Below are 18,111 nucleotides of genomic sequence, written 5' to 3'. Positions count from 1 at the left end.
CAATTTTTCTCATATATTTAAAAAAAATATAGAAACACTAAAGATAACTCAATTTATTTTTATTTTTTTGTATATTGTGAAAGATGATGGTATGCCAAGTAAATAGATACCAAACATGTCACGTATTAAAATTGCGCATGTGTTTAGAGTTTTTTTTTTTAAATTCTTTATTAACATGTGGAAAACATACAACTGTTTAACATATCCAAATGTTAAAATTTTTCGATAATGAAGAACAAAGTAACACTAGACTCAGGAGGATGAGCCCTAGATATCTTACACAGAGAAAAAGAAAAAGGAGCTCATATCACAATATTCAGAACGGTGAATGCATATCCAGGGCCAGTCTAACTGTACCCATTATCTGGCCGGGGGTAACCAAGATTTCAAGAACCTGGGTAGTGAAGAAACTGTAGAACCCAGTTTATACATTCTCCGGTGGGGCGCATAACCCCAGCATTCCTCGATATCACATAAACTATGGCGTGGACAGAGCACGTCTGGAGGGGGGAGGGAAGAAAAGAGAGAGCAGGTAGCGAAATAGGGGGAACAGGGGGGGGTGGCGGCGTGTGGAAAAAAAAAGGGGGGGGGGGGGAGAGTAGCAGAAGGACCGTCCAAAGCGGGCATCGCCCGCACTGTGGAGCGTTCAATCATTTCCTGGGTCGGAAGTATTGCTCACTTCGCAAACATATTCACGTGTACCAGTAAAGTACCTCCAGGGCCTCCATTTATCACAGAAAGCCTCTTCTGTGTTGTAGCGGGTGGCCGACAGTTCCTCCATCCGGAGGATGTGATTAACCTTGGAGTACCACAAGACTTTGGAGGGGGGCTGGGGTCGTCTCCACAGCGCGGGTATGCACGCCCTCGCTGCGTTTAATAGTTGCATAGTGAGGGTCTTTTTATATTTTCTGACGGGTCTCTCTGTGAGGTGTAGGAGGCATGCCGCCGGGTTATCGGTGACACCAACGTGATGTTGATCTTGATCGTCGCAGTCACCCCTGTCCAAAAGCTCTGTATAGCTGGGCATGTCCAGAAAATGTGGCTCATTGTCCCTACAGCCGCATCGCACCTCCAACAGGTGTCAGGGATCGTGCTGTTCATTTTATGCAGGATAAACGGGACCCTATACCAACATGTGATTATCTTATACCCCGATTCCTGGTATTGGCTCGCAATGGAGGCTTTATGTGTTAGAGTTAAAATTTTTCCTATCTGCAGAGGGGTAAATTTCCTGTCCAAGTCCTCTTCCCATTGACGGATAAACAAGGGGTCAGACTCCCCCTCTATGCTAATCAGAAGGTTATACAAAAGGGAGAGGGTATGTCGCACTGGTTCACTTTTATGACAGAGGGATTCAAAGTCTGTCAGGGTACGTGGAGTGTAGGAACCTCTTTGGATGGCTCGAAGAAAATGGCGAAGTTGGAATGTGCTAAAAAAGTCAAGTGGAGGGTCAGTCAGATCTGTGATTGTTTGTGTGGACGGAAGCTCCCCCAAAGGCCAAATTTCCCCTAGACGATGTTTCCCACCCGCCGTCAACTGCCGTAGTCTCTTGTTGGTAAATCCCGGAGGGAATTCGGGATTGCCGATAATGGGAGTCATAGGCGAAGGTAGGGGGGCAATGTGCGTGTGGCGGAACAATCTCCGTACTACAGAAAGTGTGGCTCCTATCAGGGGGTGATCCAACAGATCCTTTGGGGGGGGAGGACAGAAGCCAGGGGGAAGTCAGTAAGGGAATGGACACGTCCTCGATCTCCATCTCCACCCATTGCTTGTGCGGCTGATTACAATACCAGTCCACCACTTTCGCAAGAAGAGTCGCTCTGTGGTATTGACGGAGATCGGGGAGGCCCAAGCCTCCTCTGTCTTTTGGTTTAGCTAACAGTTGCAGGCGGGCTCTCGGCAGTTTTCGTGCCCAGATAAAGTCCCGGAGTAAGACCATCACCTGTTGAAAAAGTTAGGGGGATCTGAATGAGCAGCGTTTGGAACAGATATAAGATCCGTGGGAGGGCCGTCATTTTTAAACGCATTGCACCGGGCAAACCACGTCAAGGTCAGGGCATGCCAACTTTCCAAGTCTGACTTTAGTCTGCGCAATAGGGGGACAAAGTTGAGTGAATATAACCGTGCCAAGTCCGCAGCGATGTCAACGCCCAAATAACGTATGGAGTCGTCTGTCCATCGGAAAGGGAAAGCTGAGCGGAGGCCCTTGAGTTCGCTTTCAGGGACCGAGACGTTCAACACAGCCGACTTGATGCAGTTAATCTTGTAGTTTGATAATTTACCATAGCGTCTGAGGGCTTCTAAAATGTTGGGGAGCGAAGTATGTGGGTTAGAAACAAAAAAAAATTAAGCCATTTGCGTACGCGGCAATTTTATGGTGTGCAGATGATTTTTGTATGCCGACAATATTCGGATCACTCCTGATGTGGCACATCAAGGGCTCCAGCGTCAGAATAAAAATTAGGGGGGACAGGGGGCACCCCTGCCTCGTCCCATTGGTGATTGAAAACGATTGCGAGCACCACTCGTTTACCCGAACCGCCGCTGAGGGGTTCGAATAAAGTGACATAACTCATCCTAACATGTTAGGGCCCAAGCCAATGTGTTCCAGGATGGCCCGCATGAAATGCCAGGCCACCCTGTCAAAGGCCTTTTCCGCATCTGTGGACAGCATGAGAAGGGGCCTGCCCAGGACGCGTGCCGCATGGATGAGGTTGAGAACTCGAACCGTATTGTCTCTCGCCTCCCGCAGTGGCACAAATCCTACCTGGTCAAAGTGGATCAGATTCGGGATATACGGCAGTAATCTGTTGGATAAAATTTTCGCGAAAGGTTTCAGGTCAATATTCAGGAGTGCTATGGGACGGTAATTTCCGCATTGGGCTAAGTCTTTCCCTTCCTTGGGAATCAGTGATATACAGTGGTGTGAAAAAGTGTTTGCCCCCTTCCTCATTTCCTGTTCCTTTGCATGTTTGTCACACTTAAGTGTTTCGGAACATCAAACCAATTTAAACAATAGTCAAGGACAACACAAGTAAACACAAAATGCAATTTGTAAATTAAGGTGTTTATTATTAAAGGTGAAAAAAAATCCAAACCATCATGGCCCTGTGTGAAAAAGTGATTGCCCCCTAAACCTAATAACTGGTTGGGCCACCCTTAGCAGCAACAACTGCAACCAAGCGTTTGCGATAACGTGCAATGAGGCTTTTACAGCGTCCTGGAGGAATTTTGATCCACTCATCTTTGCAGAATTGTCCTAATTCAGTTACATTAGAGGGTTTTCGAGCATGAACGGCCTTTTTAAGGTCATACCACAACATCTCAATAGGATTCAGGTCAGGACTTTGGCTAGGCCACTCCAAAGTCTTCATTTTGTTTTTCTTCAGCCATTCGGTGGTGGACTTGCTGGTGTGTTTAGGATCATTGTCCTGCTGCAGAACCCAAGTTCGTTTCAGCTTGAGTACACGAACAGATGGTCGTACATTCTCCTTCAGGATCTCTTGGTAGACAGCAGAATTCATAGTTCCTTTTATCACGGCAAGTCTTCCAGGTCCTGAAGCAGCAAAACAGCCCCAGACCATCACACTACCACCACCATATTTTACTGTTGGTATAATGTTCTTTTTATGAAATGCAGTGTTCCTTCTACGCCAGATATACTTGGACACACACCTTCCAAAGAGTTCCACTTTTGTCTCATCGGTCCACAGAATGTTGTCCCAAAAGTCTTGGGGATCATCAAGATGTGTTGTGGAGAAATTGAGACGAGCTTTGATGTTCTTTTTGCTCAGCAGTGGTTTTCTCCTTGGAACTCTGCCATTCAGGCCATTTTTGCCCAGTCTTTTCCTGATGGTGGAGGCATGAACGCTGACCTTAACTGAGGCAAGTGAGGCCTGCAGTTCCTTGGACGTTGTTGTGGGGTCTTTTGTGACCTCTTGGATGAGTCGTCGCTGCGCTCTTGGGGTAATTTTGGGCGGCCGGCCACTCCTGGGAAGGTTCACCACTGTTCCATGTCTTCGCCATTTGTGGATAATGGCTCTCACTGTGGTTCGCTGGATTCCCAAAGCTTTGGAAATGGCTTTATAACCCTTTCCAGACTGATAGATCTCAATTACTTTCTTTCTCAATTGTTCCTGAATTTCTTTGGGTCTCGGCATGATGTGTAGCTTTTAAGGATCTTCTGGTGGACCTTACTGTGTCAAGCAGCTCCTATTTAAGTGATGCCTTGATTGTGAACAGGTGTGGCAATAATCAGGCCTGGGTGTGGCTAGAGAAATTGAACTCAGGTGTGGACAACCACAGTTATAGTATGTTTTAACAAGGGGGGCAATCACTTTTTCACACAGGGCCATGATGGTTTGGATTTTTTTTCACCTTTAATAATAAACACCTTCATTTACAAATTGCATTTTGTGTTTACTTGTGTTGTCCTTGACTATTGTTTAAATTGGTTTGATGTTCCGAAACACTTAAGTGTGACAAACATGCAAAGGAACAGGAAATGAGGAAGGGGGCAAACACTTTTTCACACCACTGTAAACGCCCGTAAGGAGTCTGTCGGGACGACCGTGTCTCCTTTTAGGCAATTGTAGGCTTTCACGAAATGTTGAGTCAGGGGTGCCATGTACGTCGTATAGTAGGTCAGGGTAAAGCTGCCTGGCCCCGGAGCCTTACGCGGTTTCGTTTGGGCCACCGCCGACCGGAATTCGTCTGCGGTAATATCCGACTCCAGTAACGAACGGACTTTGGTCAGTAAGGTAGGCATGCCGGATGACCGTATGTACTCCCCCGCCTCTGCCCATTTGAGAGAAGCCGACGCCACGGATTCCGCCGCTCCAATAATGTCGAGTTTCTGGTAGTAGTCATGGAACACTTGAGCAATGTCCCTAGAGGAGTCGACCCTGGACCCAGTCGTAGTAGAGATATGCGGGATAAATGTGCGCTGTCTCTGACCCCTCAATGCCCTTGCAAGCATAGCACTGGGCTTGTTAGAAAATTAAAAAAACGAGCGTCTTGCCCATGACAAGCTTCAAATCGTTTTCTGATAGAGTAAATCGCACAACTCTGTCCTCGATCGAGTAAGATCAGCCAGGTGAGTTGCCGCCAGGGATCTTTTATGGAGGAGTTCGAGAGAGCGCACCCTGCGAATCAGAGACTCAATCAGTGCATTTTTTTCATGTTTTTTCTGGGCCCCAATACGGATCAGCACACCCCGCACCACGCACTTGTGAGCCTCCCAAACACATAAAGGACTTGTGGTTGGGTTCACGTTTTCCCTGAAGTATTGCACAATAGCTTCCCCTACCGCCTCGCGGGTCTCCGGGGACTGTAGCAGGGATTCGTTAAGCTTCCAAGTGGGCGGCGCACGGGAGCCCAGGTCCCAGTTCAGGATGACATGGATCGGAGCGTGATCTGAGAGGGAGACATGATCAATCAGTGCAGTGGAGACTAGCGACAGATCTTTATGCTGGATTTGAAAGAAGTCAATCCTGGAGTATGTGTGATGGACCGAGGAGAAGAATGTATAGTCTCTACCGTCCGGGTGCAAAACCCACCAGGGATAGACCAGATTCAAACCCAGCATCTCTGCCTTCAGGTGCTTGAGGAGCGAATAGGAGAGGTGCAACGCTCCACGGGAGACGTCAATCAAAGGCTCTTGTGCATAATTGAAGTCTCCACCCATCAGAAATACTCCTTCCCTGACTTCAAGAATGATAGGGCTTAATGCTCTAAGGAATGATAAATGGCCTGAATTGGGGAAATAGACATTCAACAAGGTCACAATGGTCTGTCCAATCTTGCCCTTGAGAAGGAGGAACCGACCTAACGGTTCAGGTCCATGGTATTGATTTTGCAAACAATATACTGACCCCCTTCGATTTGGGGATGGGGGAGGGGGCATGGTATGCGGTGGGGAAATTCCTATTACCCAGCCTGGGCACTGCCTGTTGTTTAAAATATGTTTCCTGTAGAAACGCTATCTGAGTGCGAGAGCTTTTGAGGTTAGCGAGGAGTCGGGAGCGCCTCTCTGGGGTGGAGAGGCCCCTAGTGTTCAAGGACGTGATTTTAATGCCCCTGGCGGGGAAGCTGGGGGTAGCGTCTCCGGGAGGAGGCATGGGCACAGCGAGGGAGAGGGAAAAAAAAGAAAGGGGGTGGAGGGGCCCCGCCGCCGGACAAAAACAGGGAATAGGGAAGGGAGCGGCAGAGGGGGACTAAGAAGTTGGAAGGAGAGGAGGGTGAGTGTAGAACAGAGACAGAGAGAAAAGCAGAAGAAAGAAAAGTTGGCACCAAAGAAGCGCGGTTACAGAGGCAACTGCACGGGTGCCCTAAACTGCTAATACAAGCGTAGCGCACAAAAGCGCAGCCTATGGATGGGACGTGGGAGACTAATGTAGTCAGAGCAAGAGGAGCCGTGTGATCGGGCCATAGAGCCCATTTCACTGTTCGTACATAGATAACTGTGACCGAAGTCAAAAATACCAAGCTAGGACCTGTCCCCAACTCCTAGTACAGCACATCATTACATTTGAAAAAACAGTAATAATAAAAGAAAAACAGAACATAACATAACCCAGAACATTAACAGTGGGCCCACCCACAAACCCCCGCTTCCAAGAGGGGGGGGCAGTCAACCGCCGGCCAATGGGACCCCCCAAAATCTGAGACCGTCTCCTCCCCTCCTGGTCTCCCAGCCGTGGCCGGCCATCCCTCCCTGCCCGCAGATCCCCATACCTGAAGGTCCACCCAGTCTCGTGGGGTTATACTGCGGGTGTATGTGAGTCCGGGTCGGGGTGCAGGGGGTAAGGCACATGCCAATCCCCCCACCCTTCTCCAAAGTCCAGGCCACGCGCCCCGAGCCATGCGGTGTCAAAATATCAAGCCCCCGGCATTGACTCTAAAGTCTATAGTCAGCCATATTATAGTATCCCCTTCCTGTTCCCCCCCTCATAAACAAAAAACAAAAGCTACGGTGCAGCACAAGGAAAAAAAAAAAGAAGGGGGGTGGAAGAAAAACAGAAACAAATGAAGGATACTGCCCCGGCTGGAAATAAATGGTCCCATGTTGCTGGACAAACGCCAGGAGAACCTCCTTTAGTCCATCAGAGAAAACAGTATACAGACTGCTCATCGCGGGGGAAAGGGCCTCCATCCTGGGCATTAGGGTTCTGGGGAGATGGGGGTATTCCTGGGGTCCCGTCTGGACCGGGAATGGTGCCTGCGTCTGCCTGATCTTTGAGGTCTAGGCAGAGAGGTTCTCGCGGGGTCTGCTGTAAGCGGGAACTCCAACCAGTCTGGAACGGGGATCTCCTGCACCCCAAGGAATGCAAAAAGGTCCGGGCGCTGGTCCGGCCACCGTAAGGCAAAGGTCTCGGTGCCCTTGAGAACTACCAGGTGGAAGGGGTGTCCCCAGCGATAGGTGGCCCCAACGCCTCTCACTACCTCCAGCAGAGGGCGTAACATGCCCCGCATCCGCAGTGTGAGACGGGAAACGCCAGGGAACACCTGCACGGTGGCACCATCAAAGTCAATCGGGCCTGCGGTCCAGGCCCGCCGCATGATGTCTTCCTTTATGGTGTAAAAGTGAACCCTGGCCAAAACGTCCCGAGGGGCGGAGGTGTCCCTGCCCCTGGGGCCCTGTATCCTGTGGACCCGGTCCAACTCCAGTTCCGCTGTGGGGGGTTTGTCTAACAGCTTGTTAAGAATGGCCGTGACAGTTACTTTGAGGTCTCCCCCGGAGGTGGCTTCGGGGAGACCCCGCAGGCGGACATTGTTCCTATGACTGCGGTTCTCCCGGTCAACGGCAAGCTGCAGCGAGCTGAGGTGGCGTCTGTATCCCTGCTGGGCCTCCTCTAAAGCGAGCACCTTTGCATCTAATGTGTCCGTCGCTGCCTCCACTGTCGCTACCCGTGAGTCTACCAAATCAATGCGGCTGTTGAGTTTGTTAATTTCCTTAGTCAGGGTACTCACTATGGTGGCAGTGGATTCCGCGATGTCCTGCTTTGCGGGGAGCAGCGCCAGCATCTCCTGCCATGACTCCACCAGTGGGCAGCTCAGAGATCCAGGTAACAGGGTCAGCTGCGAACCTTCCGCCTACGGAATGTCAGGAGAGGGGATCGGTGAATCTGACCTGCGCCCTGTTGTGCCAGGCTCCAGCGGCGCCGGGAGAGGGCCTTTTAAGGATTTCTTGGCCTGGGCCGAGGCGGAGGCACTCGTGCGTGGCGGCGCCATCTTGGATCCCGCGGCCCTCGGCAGAGATAGGGAGCCGTGGAGAAAATAACTGGAGATGTCCGGGGTTTTAGTCGCGGGCGGAGTGGTGGGGTATCGTCCCGGTACGGACATAGAAGAAGAGTCCTGGTCTGTACGCTGTAGAGAGCTCCCGGCCCGATCGTGTCATGGAGCTCCACAGATGTGCGACCTCACGGCTCCATTGTCAAGCCACGCCCCCCACGTGTTTAGAGTTAGAGGAGGTCTAGTGCTAGAATAATTGCTCTCACTCTAACGATGGTGGCATATGTAACCTGTGTGTATCTGATTCTGATACTAGCCAGTGCCTCACCAGCCACTGACCTTACTGCATGTCGCTGTTTCTTCGTTCCATGTGAATCGGAACCAGCTTTTTTGCCTAATCATAAGGAGAATGTGCTTTTACCCTTTGGATGTCATTTGCAGGATAACTTCACCTTAAGAAATTTTTTTTAAAAAATGCACATTTTTATGCAGGTAAAAAAAAAAAAATGCAATTATGATTTATTTTGTTAGGAGCCTATAAAGCATTGCACCCACGATCAGCAGATTGTGGGTGTAATGCCACGATCCTGCAGACTGAACGTATCCTTTGAGCTGTTAGAGTTTATCTGAATACTGCAGCTTTGTTTCAACAGTCTGATTTCCTCTTTGTTCCGCTGAGGGTCCTTGCAAAGGTCACGTATTTTTTGATCCACAATTTCTATGTGGATTAGTCAGCTTATTTCTCACGTCTATGGTATCGAAGGCAAGGTTCCACCTTTTCCCGGTCGTGGGTCATTCCACCAGTAGTGTCAGTCCTTGGTAGATTTGCTGTCAAGCTTCTGTTGTAATAAAAATATTGTAAAGCGCTGCTCCCTGTACCCTTTTTTTTTTTTTTTTAATACAAATAATCTAACATGTTTAACTGCAAAACAAAATATAAATAAATCAAAGTTATTTTGTGTGTTTCACTGTGCTCAGGATTCCAAAAATCACCTATAGTATTTTATATTTCAGTGTTGATACTTTAAATAATAAAATCCCAAAAATCTTTTTTGTGACATTAATATTAGTGTACCAACCAATAATCAATTCCACAGCAGCGTAACCACTGCTACTATGCAGTGGACAATCATATAACTGCAAGTAATATAATAAAACCTGAAAATAGTACAAAATATTTTAATTAGAATTATTATATTGTTTTATATTTATTTTGTAGTATTTTCACATTGTGATTATATCACTGATATTTATTGTCCCAAAATTTGTTTCCAGAATCTTGTGTCCCTCAATGAAAGAGGGATAAATTGGTGTTGCCTGTCTGTGTTTGCAAAAATAAAAACAGCATTTTCTTCACAGGTGTATGCGGTAGAAGCAAGTGATATTGCTGAACAAACAAGTAGGTTAGTTGAAGAAAATGGATTCTCCGGAATAGTTAAGGTTATACGCCAGAGGGCAGAAGAATTGAAATTACCATCCAGAGTTGATGTCCTTGTGTCTGAGTGGATGGGAACCTGTTTGGTGGTATGATAGTACTTTTATTTTTCTGCAGATTTGAAACTTTTTTATTACCTTATTTTTTTTATTTTTGCCCCTAATCTTTAAATCATTATTCTCTGCACTTATTATGGTTCCTGGTGATTAGTAGATCATTACAAGAACGGTCTAAATACCGGTGAGCAGGGCTAAGAAATTACAGTAGACACTTAAGTTTGGGAATTTATTTTTAAAGAGGTCAGTTTATGCTCATCTTGTCTAGTGCCCTAAGTTCAATTTTTTTTTAAGCTTTCCACCAAGAGCAGAACATAACAAAAGAGGAGGTCATGACATCAACGCCTGTTTAGCTCCCATCTTTAGTTTAATTACTTTATTATGCTGGAACACAGTTTAATTCAGGGCTGCCCTAAAACAATAACAACATCATTTTTAGTTAAAGCTGCACAAGCAAAAAAAAAGGGCCATATTATTGCAACTCTTTATTCATTTAACCACTTGCTTACTGGGCACTTAAACCCCCCTCAGTCCCAGACCAATTTTCAGCTTTCAGCGCTGATGCACTTTGAATGACAATTGCGCGGGCATACAACACTGTACCCAAATTAAATTTTTATCATTTTTTTCCCACAAATAGAGCTTTCTTTTGGTGGTATTTAGTTACAGCTCGGAATTTTATTTTTTGCTAAACAAACAAAAAAAGATGCAAAAAAAAAAAAAAATCATGTTTTAATAGTTTGTTATAAAATTTTGCAAACGGGTCATTTTTCTCCTTCATTGAAGTGCGCTGATAAGGCGGCACTGATAGGCTGCATTGGTGGGCACTGATGGGCTGCATTGGTGGGCACTGATGGGCTGCATTGGTGGGCACTGATGGGCTGCATTGGTGGGCACTGATGGGCTGCATTGGTGGGCACTGATAGGCTGCACTGGTGGGCACTGATAGGCATAGTTAAGGCGGCACTAATAGGCACAGATAAGGCGGCACCGATGGGCACAGATAAGGCGGCACTGATGGGCAAAGATGGGCACAGATAAGATGGCACGGATGGGTGGCACGGATAAGTGGCACGGATGGGTGGCACGGATGGGCACTGATAGGTACCACAGATAGATGGGACTGATGGGCACTGATAGGTGGCACTGATAGGTGGCTCTGATAGGTGGCACTGCTGGGCACTGATGGGCGGCACTGCTGGGCACTGATGGGCGGCACTGGGGGGCAGCACCTTTGAGGCAGATTGGGTGGCACTGTGGGTGGCACTGTGGGTGGCACTGTGGGCATTATGGGCACAGACGGGGGGCACTTACTTTTACTTTGTTAAACTTCAGGATGGCACTGCGGGAGGCAGGTGGGCACTGGCAGGTGGCATGTGGTGACTTTCATTGCTGGCCGTGATCGGGACTGATGTCCCGATCACGGCCGCCGGCGATCGGCTTTTTTTTTTTCTCCTCGCGCTGTCAGCGCGAGGAGGAATAATAGCCGATTACCGGCTCCGTTCTATCACATGATCAGCTGTCATTGGCTGACAGCTGATCACGTGATAAGGGGTCGGGATCGACCCCTTACACGGATCGGTGATCAGGCGAGTCTCACGGACTCGCCGATCACAGAGCGCGCCGCGCGCGCCCCTCAGGGGGCGCGCAGGCCGCTCGTAACCGGGACGACGTCAATAGACGTAGTCCCGGAAATCTAGGTCCGCGCTAATGCCGTCATTCGGCAATAGCGCGGTACCCAAGTGGTTAATTTAATTTAATACATCATTCAATTAATTCAAGTAACTGACAGTAATCATCAGCTTACCGGGAGCATGCTAATGGGAGGAGGGAGCATAGTGACAGAAAGATGAGCTTGTCAGTCTTCTGCTTCTGTTCTCAATGTCCAGTCCAAACTAGGAAAGTGACAAGACCTGAAAGTGTTACTTAACTGCAGCAGACAAATTGGGTTTCTTGCCCTGCCATACAAGCCTGTGCTTTGTGACAGAGCTGTATAGTTACATAGTTAGTAAGGTTGAATAAAGACACCAGTCTATCCATTTCAACCTGAGTGTCTACAATTGTCCCTATCCCTATACATTGCACACTCACATTGGCCCCTACCCTCAAGGAACCCACAATCCAAGGTCCCCATTCATATACTAGGGCCAATTTTGGACAGAAGCCAATTAACCTACCTGCATGTCTTTGGAGTGTGGGAGGAAACTGGAGTACCCGGAGGAAACCCACACAAGCACGGGGAGAACATGCAAACTCTAGGCAGGTAGTGTCGTGGTTGATATTTTAACCAGTGACCCTTTTTACTGCTAGATGAGAGTGCTACCCACTACACCACTGTGCCGCCCAATATATAAATCTTATAAATATCTAAATCTTATAACTGGATATATAGAATTACAAAAAATCCTTTGCCAGGTCAAACAGCAATCTTATATGTATTTTATCTGTGTATATTGACTGTTGCATGGAGTTCAGCTTTAAATTGACCAGATTAGTATATATTTCCTAACCCGCAGAAGGGACACACTACTGATCATGTTGCAGGAAATTGGGTCTTTTGTTTTACATAAATGGCTACATATGAGGTCCTCTCATTAAAATTGGTTTGGCTTGTAAAAGAGAGAGAGCAGCAGAATTCTTCTCCCTCGTGGACCAAATACAAAGATGGCCAACAAAAAATCTTTAGTTTTAACTCGGGTAGAATAACGTGTACAGGATTTGGCAGTACCAAGTAAATACACCTCTTTTGGAAAAGGCGAAAACGAAAAGCTCTACAATGACGATTTTATTACAAATAAAGAAACAAATTGGAGCGACATTTTTGAGGTCTCTGAAAGAAACTTTCTTATGCTCTTACATCCCATACCTGTCCTCTCCCCTCCGAGGCAGAAAGTACATACCTCAAAAGACATGGCCAATTGCTTTTGAGAAAATCATGGACAGAAAACAAGCGATAACCCTCAAACACCTAACCCACTCTGGCATACCAAACATCTCTTGCCAAACCAGGGATTCCAAGGAGATGCAAATCTCCAAGGACAATTCCTTGATTTAAAACCATGCAAACAGGAAAAGCCCCAGGACCAAACAAACTCACCCTGCAATATTACAAGACATTTAAGTCATAGAACTCAATTTTCAAAGGCCACCCAATAACTATGAATTACATACTTGGAGGTGCTGGAAACCTTTAGACTTGCATGCGTAGTCAAGTGAAGGAAAATTTCAAACAAGCTCAATAGCTCTGTTGAGGCAGTTCTCCCACAGCAAGGCTTGGGCACCCAGTTGCTCAATCCATAGAAATACAAAAAAAAAAAACCCCGACCAAAAAGGGATGAAAAAGTCCAACATAATTTAAAGGGTTACTAAAACAAACAGCGTAGTTAAAACACTGTTGTGTGGTAGCTGCTTTCTGTTGAGGAAGATTTTTACATTTAATTTGTTTTATTACGTAGCGTGGGGTTATTATTTACTCTGATAATTTAAAGGTTGGTAATGCTAGTGCCTTTTTTTTTTTAATGGGTCTTTTTTTGTTTTACCAACAATTAAAATTATCTTAGACTCTTTCATCCAGTTTTTTTTTTTTATATATATAATATACTGTTTCTCCCAAACCAGGTGTAGGTTTTGTTACACCTTTTATATGTGTCAGTGTATGATGTCTTCTTTATAGATGTCCTACAGTGCAGGGGTAATGTTAAAACAGATATTTGATTTTTTTTTTCTGGAACTAAACCCTCCTATTGTTTTCAACCAAGGAAGCTGCCATCTTGGCCTCTGATCCCCAACTGCCATGATGCTGCATGTGGTCATTTATGACACAAGTCATTTGATGGTTTAAGGCCCAATTCATCATAGTTGTGCGACTTGCCATGCGACTTTGGACCCTAAAGTTGCATCCCATGTTTCACAATGGGTACCATTCATATCTGTCTTAAAGTCCCAGCGACTGTAAAGTAGTTCCAGCACTACTCTGGTCCAACTTTAATGTGACTTGAGGGCCATAGACTTCAATGTAAACCCTGAAAGTAAACACATGAAAGTCGCACCTGCATGATATACATGCGACTTGCGTGCGACTTTGTAGAGCTAAAACAATCACATTGATCAAAGCCAGAGTTGCAACAAAGTCAAACTCATCCAAAGTCGCATCAATATTTGCACTGTAAAGTTGTTGCCAGCGGTTTAGACATTAATGGCTGTGTGTCAAGTTATTTTGAGGGAACAGCAAATTTACACTGTTATACAAGCTGTGAACTCACAACTTTACATTGTAGCAAAGTGTAATTTCTTCAGTGTTGTCACATGAAAAGATATAATAAAATATTCACAAAAATGTGAGGGGTGTACTCACTTTTGCGAGATACTGTAGGTTTCAATGATAGCTTTAAGAATTGTCAGTTTACCTGGTCAAATGTTTTCCTTTATCACGTGGTACAGGACACATGTCTTCAATCATAACAGATGGGTTATATGCTGCACCTGCAGGTGATTGGACACTAGCAATATATTATATTTGAAGACCTGTGTTTTGCACTGTATTAAAAAAAAAATATACAGGAATGTAAAAGATCCCTTTTTTATTTCCTTTTTTTCCCCCATGAGTGACCCCCCTACATACCCACTTAACCATCAGTTATAGACAAAATGGATACTTATGTAGGTCCCCAACCCTACTGAGCCCCTAAGATTTGATTACACCGCCTAGTCTCTCCAACACCAAGATAAAAATGAATCTTTATTGGTGAAATCGATTTTTTATTTTTTTATTTTTTTTATTTGTATTTGGGCGGAAGGACCAAACCGGCCACAACATGTACAAAATCCAAACATTCACAGTGCAATATAAAGTAGCGACATTCTGAATACATGACATAGTACAACTGCAACACAGGTATCTCCTGATAGTAACAGGTAACATCATGCCGTTTAGGTCCGGCCAGGTCTCTCCCCCCCCCTTTTTCTTTTTTCCCGTTAGTTGTAGAAGGATGTAAGAAAGCCCAGGAACTCCAACAGAGCCCTGAGGTGCCAAGGAAGGCAAAGCTAGATAGAAAAACAGTGAATAGAAGAGGAAGTAGGAAGGGAGAGGTAAGTAAAGGTCAGGCGGGGGGCAGGAGGAAGGAGATTGGGGGGGCAGGGCATGGGAGGGGGGGGTACCCACGAGCATCGGTGTCCAGAATACTCAGATTAGGTAAACATTCGAACGAATGGTCACGATATCATCCACTTCACGGTGGGTGATCTAGGGGCATCCGTAGGGCCTGCCCCTCTTGTGAGAATTTAAATATATTCCAAAGCTGCCATGTCTGTGTTGACTCGTCAGGACAAGGTCTTCCATCTTATTAACGTCTTCGACTTTCCTGACCCAAGTATTCAGAGTAGGCGGGAGCGGGGATTTCCAGGCAAGGGGAATGCATGCCTTCGCCGCATCTACCAAATGTCTGATCAAAGACTTCTTATACAAGCGTGTGGGTATGTTGTTAACATGAAGCAGGAAGAACGCCGGATCATCCGGGATCACATAATCAGTGAATCCCTGCACGATCCGATGGACCCCCTCCCAAAAACATCTAAGTCTAGGGCAGGACCAAAAAATATGCAACAGAGTCCCCGTCCCCTCCCGGCAGCGCCAGCATTCATCCGACACCGCCGGGAAAAATTTACGCAAAACTACCGGGGTCCTATACCATCTCGTGAGGAGTTTGTAATTCGTCTCCTGCACCTTAGTGCAGATTGACGATTTGTGCGTAAACAGCACAATTTTCTGCTTCTGTAGATCTGTGAATGTGCAATTCAGTTCCCTTTCCCATTTAATGAGACTTGGGAGCTGATAGCCTTCCGGCGGAACATTAAGTATCGTATATGTTAAGGAAAGAGTGTGAGCCACCAACCCCGTTCCGGAGCATAGATCTTCTATGGGTGTGGGAGAAGAAGACGCGGCCCTAGGCGGCGTTAGGGTGTCTAAAAAGTGTCGCAGTTGTGCTGTTCTCAAAAAGTCCAGGCGGTAAGAGCCAGTCGGGTCTGTCAGTTCTGCATTCGTTCTCCAACGTCCCGCTACACTAAAATGTGAGGCTAGGTAACACCCCGAATCCCTCAGGGTTCGGAATGCTGCATCAGATGTGCCCGGGGGGAAACGTGGGTCATCTAAAATCGGGCGGAGGGGCGAGTTATCGGAAGACAGGGGGACCCGGGAGGCCAGACGCGTGCAGTATTGCCTATGAGCGGGTGGCGCTTGAGGGCCAGCGGCACATCATTGTAGCACCATGGAATGACATTCAGGAGTATCCCGCTCTGGGCTTGTTCCACCTGCGTCCACAGCTTCACCTTCCCATGACGACACCAGTCAATTAGTCTAACCAGCTGTGCTGCTTTGTAGTACCAGTGCACGTCCGGCATCGCCAGACCCCCAGATCGCTTGGGTAGGGACAAAATCCTCCCCTGTAACCTAGACCTTTTCCCCGCCCACAGAAAGTTCAGAAATACTGACCGGATTTGTGCGAAGTAGGATAGAGGGATGTGGATTGGGAGGGCTTGAAGGAGGTAGAGAAATTTGGGAAGAATCATCATTTTCAGGATGTTACAGCGGCCAAACCAAGAATGGAGGCCGCTGTTCCATTTGCATAACAAAGCTCGCACTTTATGAAGCAAGGGTGGAAAGCTGAGCTGAAAAAGTTGAGATAGTTTCGGGGGTATAAGTGTGTCCAGATATTTCAAGGTTACTGTCGTCCATTTCAGGTTGAAACGAGTTTGTAGATTAGTCAGCTGGGGAGCGGACATACCTGCTCCCATGGCCTCCGATTTACTAAAATTTATACGGAAGTTGGAGAGTTTGCCATAAGTTTCAAATTCACTAAGTAGGGTAGGTAGTGAGAAGGACGGATCAGCCAGAGTAAACAGTAAGTCATCGGCGTAAGCCGAGACTTTGTATTGTGTATTCGCGACCCCGATCCCTACAATACCTGGGTTTCTCCTAATATGACAAAGGAAAGGCTCCAGGGTCAGGGCAAACAGCAGGGGGGAGAGCAGACACCCCTGCCTGGTCCCATTGGTAATCTCAAAGATGTCCGAGAGAACACCGTTGGCTCTCACCCCGGCCGTCGGATTGGAATACACCGCCGAAATCCAGCGCATCATCCTGTCCCCCAGTCCAATGTGCTCCAGCGTGGAGAACATAAACTGCCAGTTCACTCGGTCGAACGCTTTTTCGGCGTCCGTCCCGAGGAATACGCACGGAATGCGTTCCTTATTCGCCACATGTAGCAGATTCAGGACTTTAATAGTGTTGTCCCTGGCTTCTCTGGTCGGTACGAAACCCACCTGGTCTAAGTGGATTAAGCTAGGTAAATGTCGTTGTAGTCTAGTGGGCAAAATTTTTGTGAAGAGTTTCAGGTCTGTATTTAGCAAGGAGATAGGGCGGTAGCTCCCACATTGCGCTGGATCCTTGCCTTCTTTCGGTATTACCGAAATCTGGGCCTGTACCGTTGACTTATGGAAGTGCGCTCCCGTGCTCAGGACATTAAAAAATTTTATCAAATGTGAACCCAAAGACGGGAGAAGGGTTTTATAGTATGTATTCGTGAGACCGTCTGGACCTGGAGCCTTTCCCGTCTTAGTGGTGCCTAGCGCCGACTGAAGTTCTATTAATGTAATTGGCTCCTCTAAATTCTCTATAACTTCGACCGGTAACGTGGGCATGAGGGAGGCGGCGATATACTGAGAGGTAGCATTTGGGGGCGGCGGGGACGTATGTAGATTATAAAGGGCGTCATAGAATGTTTTAAATTCTTGTGAAATTTGTTGCGGCAGGGAGATCTTCTGACCCCCCGCAGAGGTGACGTATGGTATATAGGAGGCGAGTGTTTGTTCCTGTAGGTTACGAGCTAAGGTCCTCCCGCACTTATCTCCAGATTCATACACCTTTTTCCGGCATATTTGGAGCATTGCCTTTGCCCTATAATGAAGCAGGTCAGTAATCTGCCTGCGAGCCACATCTAGCTCCCTACCTAAATGTACTGTGGGAGTGCGTTTATGACATACCTCCAGTTTCTGCACCTTTAGCAGCAACGCCGACAGTTGAGCCGACCTCTGCTTGTGGAGCCTAGCACCATGTTTAATAAGCACTCCACGGATCACCGCTTTGTGCGCTTCCCAGATCACTCCGGGGCTACTCTCCGAAGTCAAGTTAGTCTGGAAATAACAGTCTATTTCCCTATTTATGTCCGCGAGGATTTCTGGGTCCTGAAGAAGACTGTCATTCAGGCGCCAGGGTGGTCTCCAAGTTATTGAGCCTATCGTAACATCTTTAACAGCGTGTAAATGTCTATGGGGGATTAGGAAATAGTCTATACGCGAGTATGTTTGGTGGGGTCTGGAATAAAAAGTGTAGTC

General features: G+C 46.9%; 1 protein-coding gene across 3 annotated transcripts in view; it reads left to right on the top strand.

The window, feature by feature from the left end:
• Nucleotides 1-18,111, top strand: part of PRMT2 (protein arginine methyltransferase 2) — a 49,058-nt gene that overhangs the window by 5,096 nt on the left and 25,851 nt on the right. For all 3 annotated transcript variants that reach the window (XM_077448195.1, XM_077448194.1, XM_077448196.1), the window contains exon 4: nucleotides 9,592-9,756. In XM_077448195.1, coding sequence (XP_077304321.1) covers nucleotides 9,592-9,756 — 165 coding nt within the window. The remainder of the gene's footprint in view (nucleotides 1-9,591; nucleotides 9,757-18,111) is intronic.

The sequence above is a fragment of the Lithobates pipiens genome, unplaced genomic scaffold (genome assembly GCF_037356315.1).
Source record: "Lithobates pipiens isolate NorthernLeopardFrog02 unplaced genomic scaffold, aLitPip1_a1.2 Scaffold_22, whole genome shotgun sequence".
Taxonomy (NCBI): Eukaryota; Metazoa; Chordata; class Amphibia; order Anura; family Ranidae; genus Lithobates; species Lithobates pipiens.
Note: the sequence above shows the minus strand (reverse complement) of the source record. Positions and strands in the feature narration are given on the sequence as shown.